Raw genomic sequence first — 19020 nt, forward strand, 5'->3', positions numbered from 1 at the left:
AGAAAGCCTTTAGGGAAGAGGGTAAAGGATACAGACTTAGGTTTCAGACTCAACTCATGACACATTATAATTCAAAAACCACTCGATTTAGTTAATGCTTAACTAGGAATCTACCATGTACAATCGCTGACCTAGGCCAGTGGGAACTCCAAAGAAGTGTTATATGATATTCCTTGAACTTAAAGAAACCCAATTTCTCTTGTTTTCTTACGGCATTAAGATAACAATTAGAGAACATGGCAAAAGACAGTCAAGTATATGGGAGAGACAATAACTCTTAATGGAGTTTAGGAATAGCAGAGTTGTGTACTGGAAACAGATTTTTCCAGAACAGGTGGGATTGAGCAAAGTTTGGTTTTGATTATTAGGGGTGGGGGTGGGTGGATGGGAGGAAATAACAAAGGGAAGTCTGGACAAGGACAATGTGCCCCAGGTGCAGGAAGGGACAGACCTCCTGTTGCTCTCTGACCCAATGCCTGCCCCTGACCATCTCTGGGTTCTCGTGAAACTAGTGCACCAGCTTCTCCTCTCCCATGAGGCCTTCCCAGACCCTCCTCCATCAGAACTGAAGACCTCTTCCTCTGTCCTCCAAGCACGGTACCTGTGCCCCTTCCACGGCACACACTTCGTCTCATCATCAACTAAGGTTGCTATGTGTCTATTTCCCAACGAGGCCATCCTCTTAAAGGCAGGGGCCGCATCTTATTCACTTCTGTATCCCCCAGTGGCCCTGTTCCTCACACAAAGTCAACAGGTATTCAAAAACGTTTCTTTGTATTGAATTGAATGGGAGATAAAGTAGGGTAAAGTGAAGCCAAATGATAAATAGGCATACACGTTGGAGGTCACTCATTCGGTAGACATTTATTGAATGCTTACTGTGTGCCAGGCCTCGCTCTAGGCTCTGAGGACACATCCATGAACAAAACAGATAAAAATCTCTGCCCCTGTGGAGCTTACACTTACGATCTATCATAAGGGATGGGATTAGCAATACATTTACATAAATGCAACCACACCTATCAGCAAAGTGAAAAAAAGAAACATTTAAATAGTTTTAATTATTGGTACTACAAAAGTCTACTGTTGATATGTAGTTTTTATTATATATTTTACTTACTATATTCATAAATATTCATACCCATGTATCACCCTACAGGCATTCGAATTGTAAGATTATATAGATTTTCAAGGATCATTTTGAGCATGCTCGATTCCATCCATAGCACAGCCCTTAAAACCCACCCACCTTCTGAGCTGTGACTCTGTCGTACCACAGTGGAAACTCTGAGACTCTCGGGCAAAGGAGAACCATTTTAAGTATTTGAGCATGAGAATGACGACATGATAAATGCTGGTTGGCTTAGTCTGGTAACAGGGAAGAAGAGACAGTACACTCACACAAATACACACAGTCAGTCGACAGTGGAATTCACATCAAGAATTAAAAATAAAATGTTTGTGAGCCATTTCCCATTCTTTTAAAACAACTAAACTAGTAGGAGCTTGAGGTCATAAATGTTTATAATGAACTCTTGATTATAAAATCTAAAAGAAAAAATCTTAACACATGGGCTTATTCTGACTAAAGGGTTATCATTTTCATATATTTTCCAAAGAGTATTTAAAAAGAACACCAAGTTTAGAAAAACTCATTTTTAAATTTTGCGATAATTGCAAAATGACTGGTATATATTAATACCAATCATTTAACCCTGAAAACATTCTTCACTTGTACAATGTAAAAAAATTTTTGACAGTATGTGGCTAGAAATATTCTATTACCATAAAGCTACAAACAGAGTTATGCTCCTAAGAGCAAAGTTAGAAAAGCAAAAATAATATTATAATAGTGATAAGCACCAAGACAGAACTTTTTTGCACTTAGGGCCTGATTGGTTGTATTTAAACATAACCCCTACCAACAAAGGACCAAAATGACACCTTATTTGGCAAAAACACAGAAAAAAAAAAAGGATAAAAATATACATATAGAGGTCTGGAAACTGAAGAATGCCCACTTTAAAACAATAAAATCGTTCATACCTGTTTTTTAACTAATGTGACATTTGCAAAATATATCCATGTCACTTTTCTTCCTCTTTAGTTCACTTTATACAATTCAGACTGCTCCATTTTTGTTCATGTGTTGTCACACTAGTGTAAATAAATATTCTGAATTATAGGAGTTTGCTGTAATGAATTCAGACCATTAGAGCCAGACCCAGTAGCTCAAACAATCTTAGTTGCAACTCATTCCAACTAGTGAAACAGATTATTCATCTGTGTAGTTTTAAAAAGCCTTAGGCAGATGAGATATCGTGTGTGTGTGTGTGTGTGTGTGTGTATGCATACAAGTTTGCCAGGGCAGTGTGAGAGTGAGTGCATCCCAGAGAGAGGAGTGATATACAAACAACCGTAACAATGGCCCGAAAGGCTTAGGTAGCCAGACACTGAATTTCCCCCCAAAGAAACCTGAGGCTGAGCGATGGGGGAATTAAGGGATCTGTCATCACAACGTGGAATCAGTGACAGGTTCAGAAAACAAAGACTAAGGCGGGATGCCTCGGCCACAACATTCCCGTGACACTGGAGGATGCAGAGCAGTGACAGGGATCAGGGACTGACTCTGGCTGCACTGGCAGGGATTCCCTGGGTTCGCAGCTGAGGATCCCTGGACCTTCCCCAAAGGGCATTTGCAGAGGCCCCAGCACTGGCCTTCCACCTCTCTCAGCGAGGACATCTCAGGGGTCCCCGGGTCTGAGCTTGGGTATCCCCACCTCCCGGTCTTAAAGGTTCTCTCAGTACAGATACTATCCCTTCTAGATGCTTGGCCAAAACCCATCACTACCTTCCACTGCCAATTCAGTCTTAGAAAGGGGTTCTCCTTCTGTCCCTTTGGGGTCCCTGAGTTTGAGGTAATGCCAACATACCGTATGCTACGTAGCAGTAACAAAGTCAGGCAGTCCACTGGAAAACTCAAGCAATCTAGATTCAATATATTAGCCGGTTTTTGTTATCTCAGTAATACTTTTTAGTGAGACAGTTTCTCCACACAACTTAGAATGTGTGGGGTAAAGGAAAAAAATATTGCTAGAATATGATAGAAAGATTTTAAAAGTTCAGCACTGAAACTCCTTCTTTAGGGAAGGAAAAGGAGACATATTATGTTCCCACTCTGTATTTTCCATCCTTGGCTTTGAGGTACAAGAGCACCAAGGTTCCTGTAAAGTGAGTTAAAGGTCCTGCCAGTCCCTCTACCCACACAACAATCCTAGGGAAATCCTGAACCGTCTACTTTCCAAATCTGTAACCATATCTCTAGGCATGTCTATACAGCTCGTTCATTCACTTTCAAAATCTACAGCATTTTTGAAACAAAATGACATAGTTGCATTCTTTAAATGCCAGCCATGAAATCATCACTTAAAAAAAAGAAAAGAAACTCGTCAGATTATGGATACGTAAATCAAATAAAATTCTCTCTTTTTTTTAAGGTGCTTTATTTGGTCTGCTGAAGACATGCCTATGGCTGCTTCTAAAAGCCCTTAGGAAGAGCCTCAGATGATATCCTGCAGTTGGATATTCTGCTCCAATGTCATCAGGTTCTTAAACTACACTGTAGGTATAAACTGTTTCATGAAAAACCCCCAAAATGTGCACACTAAATGCAGAGAAAAACTTCATTTATAATTCAGGTGAATTTTAGTCACACCAAAATAATGATCTAACCTGTCCAAACATGCAACTTCTCTCTTTCTTCCCCCATGAACTAAATTCTCTTCTTTCAAAAATGGTCAGATTTGAAGATCAAGTTAAAATCCACCAAGTTAAACTCAGAGGGTTTCTATACAACTGTAGCATGATTTCAAATTCATATTGGCATTCATCTTTCTATATTTTCCTATATTTATCCTAAAGAAACTTCCTGGATCATAATATTTAGGGAGAAATTAAAAGGGTTTTATATTATACTGTGAAGTTCCAGTAAATTCTCGGTTTATCAGGGTTTACCCTTAGCTCAATGTCATACAACCTCTACATGATGCAAGTATCCCGGTAACAAGCTATTTCAATACAAAACTCTTAGCTCTGTGTCATAAATAAATTTGGGTAAAACCGCAAGCCTTCCACTGAGTCATCTCGGCAAAGATGGCCCATCTTCTCGGCAAGAAGCAACCTAGGAGTCAAGGGATAAAAACACCATCATCCACCCATTCAGAAACACAAATGATAGTTGTAAGTGACGAGCAAAGCCCTTGCTTACCTTTCTTTAGCCAGGAGGACAGACATTCCCACAAGCTTAGCAAACTCTTCTGATGTTAGAGATCCCTTTTCTGAAACCTAACAGAAACACACAGCAGGAAAAAATGTGATCATTTAGGCCACCTAGGTACTAACCTGGGGGTACTATCTACCAGTATACTTGGGAAATAATTTACTGAATTTTCTACTCAACTCCAAAGACCGTTCACTCTAGAACTAAATCTTCTTCACTAATGCTTAAGTCTACAAAAGTTGAAGAACCCAGAACAAACATGGTGAAGGCTAAAACATCATGCAACCCTATATAATATAATAAAGGCACTATACTAATGCCTAAAAAGAACTATTCCACAGTCTGAAAAGGAACATATAACAAATTCTAACTGAGTGCATAGTACATGCGCCACTGAAGGACCGTTATACATAGGATTAGTTTTAAATATGTGATACAAGTATCTATAGCCTTGGGACTTTCATCGAGTTTAAAATAAGAAGTATAATAACTGCGAGTTATTCAAATTATACAGGCTCACCACAGAAGCTATGAGGCGATAATATTTCAAGGATCCTAACGAGTAATAGCAGTTTGCCCAGTAAAACCCATCTAAACTACACTTGCTTTCCGTATATTTTGAAGCAATTCTTTCACAAAACAATTTGTAGGGTAATGCAGCTTATGTGGGTAATACTGAAAGAAAAACTTCATTCATGGGTAACACTGACTTACAAAGTTCAAAACATATTGTCAAGACTGAGTTTCAAACAGAAAGAGCAAGCACCTCACCCATTCTAACTCCCCTTACTCACAAGATGCCATGAGTGTTGGCAAGTTTCAAGGCGCTTTCAAAGCATAAATGTGATGAATAGTTATTCGTAGTTAACGAGAAACCATTTTCAATTGGGTCTGTGAATATTACTTGTCAGTAAAGTTGAATTTAAAAGGAAATCCTGTTTCTCAAGTTGCTAAGCATTGGGGTCTTCTGTGGCAAGGTCTAACAACGGAGGGAGGAAACCGGGTCCCCATACCGTCTCCAAGGCTGAGGCCACTGTTTCCTCCTCCTTGTGGGACTGAAGTTCAATTACCATGACGCCGCTGTCAAACACACGTAGCCTAAAAATCACAGACGGGAGGACAAAGCCGTGAATATCTGGGATCTCGGGCCCCTGAGGAAGTGCAAATATTTTTTACTTTCATTTATGCCAGGACTGAGGGCAATATTAACACAAAAGAACATTTGAAATACAATGACCACGGGTAACTAAGGCCTAATTAAAAAGCTCAGGAATAAACAGTTAATGAAGTTCTGAACTATAATCTACATGCTAAATAAACTATGCCTGTCTACTTTTTGTTAAGGGCAGAGGGACTGGTCACTGTGACCGCATGGGAGGAGCCCACGTTCTCACCTCCTGCCCCAGCGGCAAGAGGCCGACTACCAGCCCCTGAGGCCCCGCACAGCCCTGGTAAGGATGGAAGCCGGGTTGACAGAGGTGTCCGTGGTGCCAGGTGAATTCTGCCCATGTGTGATATAAACTTCAAGAGGGGCAATATATATGCTGGTTCACCATGCAGGATGGCAGACCTGCAGGGCTGTCCTGTCTACTCAGGGTGGAATCGTGCCTATAGTTGGCAAACTTCCTGCAGAGGTTCTTTTACCTGAGAGGTAATTTCAGCTCTTCCAGCATCTTGCATGCATTCACTAAATCTTCTGGTGAGAGCAACTGGTGGGGAAAAAAATTCAGTTTACCAGTTTACACTGCAAATTAATAGAGTGATGCTATATAATTATAACGACCACTAAAACAGAAGAGGATATTGCAAAATTATCATGTATCAAGGATTTTAGGTGGCTTAGTCACTACAAGGCAAACAGGATTAACAAAGAAGCAAAAGACTTCTTTTCATTAAAGCAGTACTATCCATAGAAATATAATACAAGTCATGTACGTAATTTAAAATCTTCTAGTAGCCACATTAAAAGAAAATAAACAGGTGAAATTCATTTTAATACATATATTTTATTCAACCTAATAGATGCAAAAGTTCACCATATAATTGATATAAAAAATCATTAATGAGCTAATTAACACTTCTTTATTCTGTACTAAGTCTTCTAAATCCCGTGTGTAATTTATGCTTACAGCACATCTCAATTTGGACTAACTACATTTCAAGTTCACAGTCATCACATGTAGCTAGGTAGAGGCTACCCTTCCAGACCACGTGGGCTTGAAGAATCGGTCCTGCGTGGTGGTGACCAGCACAGGTGTCAGTCACACACAATGGTTCTGGAGCCAGCCCAGCCTGGGTCCCAGTCCCTGTTTAAAACATTGTCTCCAAGTGCAGCTGTGGTCAAGTTACTTAATCTTTCTAAGCCTTAACGTCCTCATCCCCTAATCATCCCCTAAATGGGGACAGTAAAAGTAGCTACCTCACTGAGTTACTGGGAGGATAAATGGATAACACGTGCAGAGTGATGGTAAGTATCCACTGGTGGCGGTTATGATGACTGTTAAAATAAAAATGCAGAACAGAGGCTTAACTCGTGAGACCGGGGTAAGCGCTGGAGAGATGTGTGTGAGTTGTCTGCGTGGAGGTGACTGCTGACACCACAAAACTGTGTTCTACTTCAAGGGCACAGAGAGTGCACAGACAGACCCTTGGAGGCCAAAGACAGCTAGCTGGGTGTTGAACAGGCAGTGAGAGCTGAAGTATAGCCACTGCTGATTCTGAGCCAACGAGGCAGGGCGGCTTTCTTTCTGTATTACCTACAGGCAACCTGAGTCCAACCAGGTTCACTCAAAACAGTTAACTATCACAGAGGAAGGGCATCAGGCACAATCTTGTTCATCACAATACAAACACAGACTCTCAGAGCTTCAAGGTATCATTCGGTCCAAACCCTATTTTATTTTATTTTTTTATTTTTATTTTTTTTTGCAGTACGCGGGTCCCTGACCACTGCAGCCCCTCGCGCCGCGGAGCACAGGCTCCGGACGCGCAATCCCAGCGGCCACGGCCCACGGGCCCAGCCGCTCCGCGGCACGCGGGATCCTCCCGGACCGGGGCACGAACCCACGCCCCCCACATCGGCAGGCGGACCCCCAACCACTGCGCCACCAGGGAAGCTGCAAACCCTATTTTAAAGGTAAAAAAACCCCTGAGCTCCAGAGAGGTTAAGGAAGCTACTCAAGGGCATTCAGCAAAACCAGGAACAGAATTTATCTCCGAGATCCCAGGGCAGTATTCTTTTCACTGCGCCACACTGCTTCTCAAAATAGTTTTGATATTCACAACCCTTCCTCAAATTGTATTCACTGTAGGGGAATTTGTATTGTATCAAGTCTATATTTAGCTAAAAGAATATCTAAATATTCTATTCTTACTTCCATTCCTCGAGCTCGGTTTACTAAACAGTACACCTCTGTGAGTGACATTATTCCCCCTCGTTCCTGTTAAAATATAAAATAAAAAGCATTATAATTAGGACCAGTTAGCATTTCTTAACAGAAATCATAATCAGAGTGAAATCAGAAATCATAAAATCTCTTAAGAAGCTTTTGAAAACTATATTTACACACAGGGAACCAATTCAGATACCACGAGGCACTTCAAATTCCATATTTGGACTTTACTGTCATTATTACTTTTAACATTTTAACATTTACTTAAATGAAAAGGGGTTGTACACCATGTTTCAGTGTATTTATTTATTTTTATAAAGTTATTTATTTATCTTTTTTTTTTTGCGGAACGCAGGCCTCTCACTGTTGGGGCCCCTCCCGTTGCGGAGCACAGACTCCGGACGCGCAGGCTCAGCAGCCATGGCTCAACGGGCCCAGCCACTCTGCGGCATGTGGGATCTTCCCAGACTGGGGCACGAACCCGTGTCCCCTGAATCAGCAGGCGGACTCTCAACCACTGCGCCACCAAGGAAGCCCTATTTATCTTTTTTTTTTTCTTTCTTTTTGGCTGCATTGGGTCTTCGTTGCTGCACACAGGCTTTCTCTAGTGAGAAAGTGTCTAGTGAGAAGTATCTAGTGAAAGTGTCTAGTGTAGAAAGTGTCTTCTCTAGTGAGAAGGTGTTCGGGCTTCTCATTGCGGTGGCTTCTCTTGTTGTGGAGCACGGGCTCTAGGAGCACAGGCTTCAGTAGTTGTGGCACGTGGGCTCAGTAGTTGTGGCTCACGGGCTTAGCTGCTCCATGGCATGTGGGATCTTCCCAGACCAGGGCTCCAACCTGTGTCCCCTGCATTAGAAGATGGATTCTTAACCACTGCGCCACCAGGGAAGTCCCTTCAAAAAGTGTATTTAAATGCTTTAAGCTATTCCAGCTAATAACTGAAGAAATTATAGAATTAAATAATAATATCACCATTATTATCAACCCCTAATGAAGTAACAGATCTAGATAATGATTGTCAGTGGCTGTTAACATCACAAAAAAAAGACAATCAGATATTATGTACCTCCTGATGGAAAGGCTCGACACCCTCTATAAGATATTCTTGTCAGAAAAAAAAAAAAGAACGAACTTCTAGATATAACTACCAGTTTACAGGGACTACACAGGACAGGGAGGCATGGTGACTTACAAATTAGCAAAATCCATACTCTGAGACACTGTATAAGACAAACTACTAGTTTCTTCAGTAAGTAAAAATTTACTGTATGGGAGATTTATTATATGGGAGAAGGGAAAACCCATAGAATTTAAAAAAACAAAAACACTTGAGAGAGAAATCAAACATTTGCAATGTATCCTGGTTTGAACAAATCAACTATAAGAGAAAATGTGAACACTAGCTAGGTATCTGATAATATTAAAAAATAATTTTTTAACTTTTACATGTGAAAGGGGATTATAATTACATTTAAAGGTGTCTTTATCACTATAATTACATACTGAAATGTTTACAGATAAAGTGATGTGATGTCTGGGATTTCCTTTAAAACAATTTTAAGTGGAGGCTGGCTTACAGAAGAAGCTGGATGATGGGCACATAGGGATTCATTACACTATTCTATTTTGTCATATGTTTGAAATATTTCTTAATACAAACGTTTTAATAAAGCTTTGATTGCCTGAATAATGACTAGAAGATGAAACTGTATTATGAAATTATTAATAGTACACAATATATGAAAATATATACAGATTATATATTTCCTTTTGAAAACAAGAGATAAGAAATAATTACATCAAGTAGATTTAGATATCTGAAATGGAAATTAAAAACAATTTAGAAAATTACTGACAAAGAATCAATGAACTAGTTTAATATTACCAAAAGGAAAAATAACATGTTGGTTGAATAGTAACCATATCGTGAACGGAGTTATGCTCTTAAGATTTCTGATGGCACAGAAATAATTGAACACAATTTAAAGAGACCGTTTAGGTTTTGTTTTTACCTCCAAAGGTGCCTGCAATATTCCAGCCAGCTGTTTGGCCAGCTGCATGTGGTACTGTGTGCCCGAGCCGTAGGTCTCCCTGGTAACCGGGTTAGCTATTCCCATGCTCAGCAAATAGGATTTAAACCTGATGGTCTATAATGAGAGGAGAAAATGCACAAAAAGACTGCAGAATAAGTCTCTCCACCCAACGTATAAAATCCTTCCATCAGACATTCAGTTCTACTCCATTATTTCTATATCTACCCATCTCTTCTACTGTGTTTCTATGCTGTGAACTAGGTAAGAGTGGATTTCTAGTACTTCCCTGCATAAATCTAATTATTATTCTTCCTTCTCCTGTCTTAGTATCTTATACTCCATTTTCCCCCCAATTTTGGTGGCAGAGGAGACTTAGATGACAACTATGCTCCGTTTAATGCCAACCAAGTGATACAACCAAAAACTTCGAAAGGAAAATGGCTGTGACCAGACTGTAAACAAATTTAAATAAAACATATCAAAATTATGGATATGTCTAAAACAATCACTTCTTACACATTTCAATACCTCTGTTTTCTACACTCCAGGAAAAGGTACTGAAATATCCTTTAATCCTGCTAGAACTAACAAAGTTTTTATGGTTGATTTTTTCTTTAGTACTTTCATATATCTTCAAGTCCTAAAAGAAATCAAACACTACATTAAGAAAGCAAGCTGGTAAACCACCAAAACGTCCATGCATTATTTGTGTAATCTAGTTTCTAATGCCTTAAGAAAGCAATCTATTTACCTCATCTTCTGTGATGTCACCTTGCTTGTCTTTAATCTTATTAGCAATGGATTTTGATAACTCCACCATTTCCTTAGCCTGTCAAGAGAACAGTAAAAGATTGAAAAGAAATAATGTCCCCAAAGTGTCTGCTAACAAAATGTATTTTCAAAAGTGTCTCATAATTGGTATGAATTTAATAGATGTAAATAACATATACCTTGACCATCAGCTTGCTGAGGTCTTCGAAGGCCTAAAATGAGAAATGAGCTTTTATTGGAATCTGTCTAAAGAATTTAGATGTTTTAAAGCAATGAAGCACTCTATCTTCTCCCCTATGATAAAAATGAAATTTATGAAATTTTCTTACAAATATCAATTTATTTATACGAATATTTATACAAGTGCTAAATCTACCTTATTCTAGGAATAAACCATCAAATTTCCAAAACAAACTGCAAAAAACAATTTTTCAAATTTTCAAAGAGGAAACAGTTATTGATTAAACAAACAAAAGATGACATAAGTAATAGTTCAGAAGATATTATTTACTGTTCTTTGACACAAGTAAGAAAATTTGTCACTGGTTTTTCCCCAAACCATTTCTAGACAGGAGCTCAAGAATCAAAGGTGTTGTAAAGCTTTCCTGGCTGAAAATGGTAACATGCAGCTGCAGGAATACTTCTTTGGGCCCAACCCTTTTGGCTTTAATAGCAGGTGTGATTTAACTGAAACCATAAACCTCAGCCTCTGAATATTACACAGATTAAACTCGTAGCCTTGACTAGAGTGGCTATCACGAAAGAAAAACATACCACCAAAACATATCTAAATAAAACCCATCAGTTGTTCAATTTACTACAATGAATATCCACTTAAAAGGCCTCTTCAAACTTAGACATATTTATAATTCATGTATTTCAAATTACCAAAAATATACTTCCAGTGCAGAATATCACCTGATATCCACAGATGTTATTTTTAAAAATCAATTAAGCAGCTTATCATTAATTGAAAACTCTTTCAATCCATACAGAACAGCGGTTAACAGGTTCTGACGGGCTGGTGCCCATCTTAATTCCATACAGGAAAGTATCCCCCATCTGCAAAAGGATTTTGCTAAAAGAATAGAGTGTTGTGTACAATTCTTATGGCCGACTCACTGGGCTACTACCGAAAACAAAGGGGAACACACCTAACAGGAATTTCCTTAGATAAACAAAAGGCTTAAACACTGGATTCTTATCAGCAACAGCCAGCAGATGCAGGAAACCTTTTGTGGGAAACTCTGGGCACCAGCTCTGAAACTAAGGCAATTCTAACATTAAAATGGAGGGCAAATCACACACCAACCTCGTTTTCAAAACTAAAACGCAGACACTTTACTTGCTTAGATTTTTACTTTGCATGTACAAACTGTTACTAGATTTCTTCTACCTACGTGTAAAGAAAACTAGTAAGGCAACACTTTTAAATTTTTATATGGCAAATCACTTTATTTACTATATTATATTTTCACAGAAGAAGTTTGCTAAAAATAATAGTCTACGTAGAATACATAAATTAGCCCTTACTGCTTATAGTTCACAGACAATAAATACAAGTATTTTAGTACCTTGGGAGAAGTACCTATAAAACATTTTAAGTAATTATAAAACAAAAACAAAAGCTTCCTCACTTCTATTTCTATTATTATTCTAAAATTTGGTATTAGCCAACTATCCAAAAAATGGGTGGAGAAACTACTCACAGGGCTTCCCTGGTGGCGCGGTGGTTGAGAGTCCGCCTGCTGATGCAGGGGACACGGGTTCGCGCCCTGTCCGGGAAGATCCCACATGCCGCGGAGCGGCTGGGCCCGTGAGCCATGGCCGCTGAGCCTGCGCGTCCGGAGCCTGTGCTCCGCAACGGGAGAGGCCACAACAGTGAGAGGCCCGCGTACCGCAAAAACAAACAAACAAAAAACAAACAAACAAAAAACTACCCACAAAAAAAATTAAAGCAATATATGTACAAATGCAAAACAGACGCATGTGCCCATCCTATTATTTTATCTGCCAGTTTATAGAACCTTCTATCCCTCTACCTCATTCATAGTCAAATTTCCACTCCACGTTTGAAAGAAAACGGCATCTGCTTTAAAACCATGGGATACTCTCCTAAGCCAATTTATAGCATTTCTTTCTTACGGACTTTCAGTCATTACTTTGGTGATTAGCTTCGGTAACTGTTAATACATTCTTGAATTTTCTGTTTCAATATTCTTCATTCTGTACTTTGCATATTCCGTTCCCTCTACCTGGATCCTCTTATCCCTACTGGTCATCTGCTAGTGCCTGCTCAACTTTCAGGCCCTGACTTCCGTTACTTCTGCTCACAAGCCCTCCCTGACCCCATTAGAAGTCAGGGGCCATGCTTTGTGTTCCTGTTGCAGCACTATTTTCTCCTAACATGGCATTTCTCACCGTGTAGAGAGCGCCTACTTGCCTGTCTGTCTGGCGCACTAAAACAAATCCCAAACATCTGATGCAGGGCTCACACAGAGAGCAAGGACCATCTGCTGAATAAATCAGTGACCTGCACGAGAGCCCAATGCTTGTGTACGCTCCTTTGACCTATGCAACTCCATGAAAATTACACTGAAACAGAATAACATTTCATAAATTATGAAAAACGTTATTTTGAACACCAAGTTAGTATGGCAACATTCTCAGAAAAAGAAACACTAATAATGCAAAATTAGCTCACTGCTCCATGCCATCTCCAAAAGTGTCACACAGAAGGATGACTACACAAGTCACTGAAAGAGGGCAGTGAGAGCACCTTCTGGGTGGCAGTGAGTGGCCATGATGTAGCAGACCACACTCATCTGCAAATCAGAAAACCTGAGTTCTCATAACCCTGGTTCCATATCTAGTCACAAGCCCTGAGATGATTCCTCTTCTGGACAGTTAGAACCCCTCTAATGCTAAGATGCTGGAATTCTATGGGAATAGAGGATTCTGGGAAGGTGGTGGCTATGGCAGCATAGGTTTTGAATCTCTCCAAACCCCGACATAAAAATGGGGCAACGAGATCTCAAGACCAAAACCCCACAGGCAGCATATACTAAAATACTAAGTGATAAGATATCCACAAAAACCCCAAGGTACAAGCAAGTGGGGACAAACCAGCAAGAGCCACAAGACCTGCATGATATCAGCACTGAGGCAGGAAAAAGAAAAGGGAGGCAACAGGGCAACTGATAGGTCTGAGAAGAAGAGCCCCTGAAAGAGCCCACAGGAGTCCCTCGAAGGCAGACGGGCCAACTTGAGGACAGTAACTAAAATGGGTAGGGCTTTGCCCACTTCAATAGGAAGTGGGTACAAGGGGTCCTCAGGAAGGGCCTGTAAACAGCCCTTGAAAGTGAACCTCCTGGCTTCCCTTCCAGGACAGGAGCCAACGCTGGGGAGAAACTACTGAGACAGGAATCAGCAACTGAGCAAGGTAGAGATAACAGAGGAAGGGGACAAGGTCCAGCTGAAAACAGGGGATGGGGACGGGGTCAGGAAATCACAGACAGCAAGCCACCTCCCTTTTTCACGCTGCATGCGCACAGCAGAAGAGTGAGCTTGTGGAATGAGAAGAGCCGCCCTGAGCTAGGCCTTCCTCTGGAACTTCAAGAGAACCAATTTCACACGAAAATTAGCAAGAGCAAGGATCAGGTCAAATTCCACACAAAGTTATTACAAGAAAAAAGAAAATCAAGAGCAGAATAACATTATAGGTAATGAAAGCACGCCAGAAGGACATGTTCATAGATCACATCAAAAGTTTACCTTTTATTTCAAAATGAGCTAATAGGTGTCAATGAGAGAATCTGTGAAAGGGCAATATAAATCAGAAATGAGGTGACAGGACTCAGGAAAGAATTTTTTTAATCATTTCTGAAAGAAAGACTATACTAGACAAACACAAGAGGAATAAACACAACAGATAATATCTTAAGAGAAACAACAGATGAAGAAGGAAATTTTTCTAAAATAAAAAAGAAACGAAGGAAAAGATAAAAAGGGTTTGAAAGAAAGTCACAAAGAGTGAAGACAGGCCGTAAAGCTGCAACATACAGCTAATAGGAGTCTCAGAAGAAAAAAAAAATCTAAGCAATTACTGAAATTTAGAGAAAAACTTCCCTGAAATTAAAAGAAAACATGTCTGAAACCAAATACTGAAAGCATACTGCGTACCTGAGAATAACAATCCAGAATGACTAACACATAGACAGTCTAGAAAAATTATTATACAAAGCTTTATTTAAAAAAAAAACAAAATCCTTTGGGCGTCTAGGAAAAACAGCAAGTGACTTTAGAGAAGGGAGAAAATTAGGTTGTCATCACTCTGGCAGCAACACTTCATGCCAGACAAAAAACTGAAAGTCACATATGGAAGGCACTCAGGAAAGAAAATGTGAGCCAGGGATTACAAATCCAGCCAAACTGACCTTCCTGTGTAAGGAATACCAAGATGCCAGAGCTCAGGGAATATTGTTCCCATGAGCACTTTCTGAAACATCTACTAGAGGATGAGCTCCAGACAGCCAAAATGAATAGAGGGAGGTGAACATAAAGACTGGTGGTATCACACACAGTTACTTGTACAAATGAGACTAAATGACAGCTAGAGGGGAAGAGGGTACATGGTGGCTGAAGGCTCAGATAGTGTAGATACAGCACACCTATGTTTTACACGTGGGAAGAAAGGGGAGAACATATACAAAAAAATCCTTTTTAACTGTTTTAGTCATTATTCACTAGTGTAGTCCCGAATTTGAATAGGAAGCATCAGTGTGACCTCATGAGGCACCTTTATTAGAAAAAAAAAAAAATCCTAGCTCTTTCCACTGAAAAATCCTAGAAATAAAGATCAACCCAAGAGGGATGAAAATTCCTAGCAGGCAGATTGTGGTCATGGAATACCATTTCCCACTAAAAGAAACCAGAGCTTCTCAGATAATGGTGATTCCAGATCCGGAGCAGGAAATATACAAGATGGTCCTGGAACTTCTGATAACACCAGGCAGTAAGGAAGCTCTCAGAGTCCACCAGGTCACATCAAAACCACTCAGGAGCCAACCTGAAGAGGCTCCCACTGGCCAAAGATGGGACAATTTGAGCTTTAACTAGGATAATAATTGCAACTGACTGAAATCATCAAATATGTTAAAATGTATGAATTCATAATAATACGTGAAAAAACCTAATTAGTCACCTCGGGAGGATGATAAGGAACCAATTTATCATCCTGATAATAAAGGAAACAGCACATGTTCTGCATTCCTTATAGGAGCCGTATCACTGAGTAGCCAAACAGTAATGAACGGAACCATCTCATTAAAAAGTGTCCCAACAAATAAGTGAAAAATAAATCACAGAGTACCACCATTTGCAACCACCAGTGACCCAAAGATCTATGCATTGAACATTGACAGCCGCTAACACGATAAAAAGAGACGTGATGAAGGAACACAGTGTCACCTCTAGTCTCAACAAAGGGCTCAAACACAAGTCTGAACAAGCCTCTGGATCCAGCTGCTAATGTGCAGGAAATACAGATGACCAAGGAACACACACAACTTTACCATAAACATGCCCTCAGCAAAACCTAGACCACAGCACTTAATAGGTCAAATGCCCTTGGCCCCTCAACAAGAATCCATATTCAGTTAGTGGGCCCAGATATGGCTATTATGATGGTTAATTTTATGTGTCAACCTGACTAGATCGGGGGGTGCCCAGGTGTCTGCTCAAGCGTTATTCTGAGTGGGTGTGTGAGGCTGTTTCCACATGAGGTTAGCATCCGAATCTGCAGGATGAGCTGAACGGTTACATTCAGATCGCCCTCCTGAATTGCCCTCTGGAGAGCCTAATGGAACAGAAAGTTCTCTGCCTGACTGATGAGCTAAGACATCAGTCTTACCCTGCCCTTGGACCGGGACTTAACACCACCAGGGCTCCTGGTTCTTAGGCCTTCACACTCCGGTTAGCAATTCTACCACCAGCTTTCCTGGGTCACCAGCTGGCAGCTTCCCACAATCACACGAGGCACTTCTTTATAATAAATCTCATTGTGTGTATATAGGACAATATAGATACACAGATACCTGTATCTATATATAGAGAGGTGAAGATATCAACATATTTATACCTATGTATCGATATCCACATATAGATATCCAAAAGATACCCACAGCTGTATCCAGAAGAATACATCCCCTATGTGTTCTGTTTCTCTGGAGAACCTTGACTAATACAGGTATTCAGTACCTATTTGCAGTTTAGACTTATTTGATTGAGATAAATCTTGGAAATTCTATAAGCAGCACTAATCAATGGAATTTTACTTACAAACTATTATAAGAACTAAAAAATTACTTTAGTTCATAAACTCATTTCATAAAAATCCAAGACCATTTCCATATAAACATGGGAAAACTGATATGTTTATATGTATTAACTAACTGCCAAAATCTAATGTATAACTCATTTTCTTAACTAGAGTTCTTTTTTTATTAATTTTATTTATTTATTTATTTATTTGGCTGTGTTGGGTCTTCACTGCCGTGCGCGGGCTTTCTCTAGTTGCAGCGAGCGGGGGCCACTCTTCATCACGGTGCGCGGGCCTCTCACTGTTGCGGCCTCTCCCGTTGCGGAGCACAGGCTCCAGATGCGCAGGCTCAGTAGTTGTGGCTCACGGGCTCAGTTGCTCCATGGCATGTGGGATCTTCCCAGACCAGGACTCGAACCCATGTCCCCTGCATTGGCAGATGGACTCTCAACCACTGCACCACCAGGGAAGCCCCTTAACTAGAGTTCTTTCCCCTTCATTTGAATTTCCTCATATAGGATGAGGTTTCAGAAACACTGTAAAGTACAAGCTCAGGGGTGCTCTCCTAGGAGAAGTGATAAGCTGGTTTGAGCCATTCTTACTACCCCTGTGCCTGGTCCCCAAGTGGTCATCAGCATAAAACTGTGTAGTGTCCAGCCAGAGTCAAGGGCCACAGAACAGCCTTTTCCCCTCAACTAAGTTAACCAAACATCCAAAATAATTATACATAGGACCTTGAATTCATTAGGAGGACCCTCCAGTCAATCCCATCTAGACTTTAAAATTTATACACAATAATTCATGACGTTTTCTAACCTCACAGAAAACAAATTTGCATTTCTTTTTAATTCCTTTCTGGAAAAGATTTTTAAAACACATTTGGGCTAAATTATGCCAACCTGAAGTAGACTCCTTAAATGGAATAAGAGACTGTGTGGCTGCAGGCAAACTAAATATATTCCAATACACAGAACGGAGTTACTCACAGCTGTATCCAAAAGAATAAGAAAGATGGCTGGAAAAGACAGCTGACCGGAACTTGTGTAAGAATTACCTCAGAAATGTTTTTGTCAGTTTCTTTTCTTTTTTCTTCCAGTTTCCTTTCAATACCTACAATTCCTACAGCCCTTATTCTTCCTGGCTGAAAAACAAAAGTAGAAAATAAAACGTCCAAAATAGGAAGGACACAATCTTTTGTAACCCACTATATTGTGTTTTCAGTGGTGGGAGAGGACCCACAAAGAACCCAAGAAAACAGCACACAGTTACATTCAGTTTCCCTTCAAAATATTTGTCGGTTTATTGCCATACATAATGACCTTCAAATCATTATACAGAAAAACTGAACATAACAAGAGATGGTATATTTTACTCTGTATTTTAGATATAAATTAAATTTCATTTTTGTTCTTTGGCAAGCTATTATATAGGTATCAGATATTCAATATGGTCTCAAATGTGCAAAAAATTATAGGTAAAATTCTGGTACTTGACAGTTATTATACAAGCTACTTTTATACATTTGAGTGTCTGTCCACGTTGGTGGTTAATTAGACTGCCTTGGAAAATGTCACCCAGTGGTACTGTCTGTTCTCTCAGATGCCACACTAATTATAAAGAACAGAATGCAGAAGGGGAATCTAACTTCTGCCACCCTGAAATTACCCTGGTAAGTAGACATGTATTATTACTAAGTGTCTACCATCTATAGAGCACTAAATTAAGTTCTGTGAAAATCAGTTTTTAATCAGAATATCATTATTTTGTTTCTGGCAAGTTCTATAATCATAGAACTCTTTTCCCTTAACGAAGATGCAAGTACAGAGCTGAAAATACTGGGTTAGGAAACAGCTGAAAAAATACCTGGGATCCTCTATTTGCTTGCAACGACTGGGAAACTGGCATATTCTCCCATCTTCTCTGTGTCATTTCCTCTGATAAACGCCTGTAAAACTGTTATGCACACGCATACACTTTAAGTGAGTCAGTCAGGCTGTGACATTCTAGTACAAATCATTACTTAACATTTCTTTAGTTGGAAGTCTGTTTGGTCATTTGCAACAAGCCTAGAATTCTCAGAGACATCAAAGGAAATCAAAGGAAGTTCTTTCCTTGGGTCAACTTCAGAAAGCACAAAGGGGGAAAAAAAAGAAGGAACTGACCTTCTACATAAAGTGAACTATTCTCAACAAAGAGATGAGTGACAATGAAGTAAGTAGACTTACTTTA

The 19020-nt window shown here is 39.8% G+C and overlaps 1 protein-coding gene across 2 annotated transcripts in view; it reads right to left on the bottom strand.

The window, feature by feature from the left end:
• Window positions 1-900: 900 nt before the first annotated feature.
• VPS36 (vacuolar protein sorting 36 homolog) overlaps window positions 901-19020 on the bottom strand; it is a 33313-nt gene continuing 15193 nt past the window's right edge. The window contains exons 5-14 of one of the 2 annotated variants that reach the window (XM_082859504.1): window positions 18655-18744; window positions 17846-17932; window positions 10652-10684; window positions 10453-10530; window positions 9681-9815; window positions 7654-7719; window positions 5924-5988; window positions 5293-5377; window positions 4268-4344; window positions 901-4180 (exon numbers count right to left, since the gene is read on the bottom strand). In XM_082859504.1, the coding sequence (XP_082715630.1) occupies window positions 4087-4180; window positions 4268-4344; window positions 5293-5377; window positions 5924-5988; window positions 7654-7719; window positions 9681-9815; window positions 10453-10530; window positions 10652-10684; window positions 17846-17932; window positions 18655-18744 (810 nt within the window). In that variant the 3' untranslated portion in view covers window positions 901-4086. The remainder of the gene's footprint in view (window positions 4181-4267; window positions 4345-5292; window positions 5378-5923; window positions 5989-7653; window positions 7720-9680; window positions 9816-10452; window positions 10531-10651; window positions 10685-17845; window positions 17933-18654; window positions 18745-19020) is intronic. The other variant, XM_082859505.1, reaches the window with a different exon arrangement.

Source organism: Leucopleurus acutus, assembly GCF_964270905.1.
Source record: "Leucopleurus acutus genome assembly, chromosome: 18".
NCBI classification, from domain to species: Eukaryota; Metazoa; Chordata; class Mammalia; order Artiodactyla; family Delphinidae; genus Leucopleurus; species Leucopleurus acutus.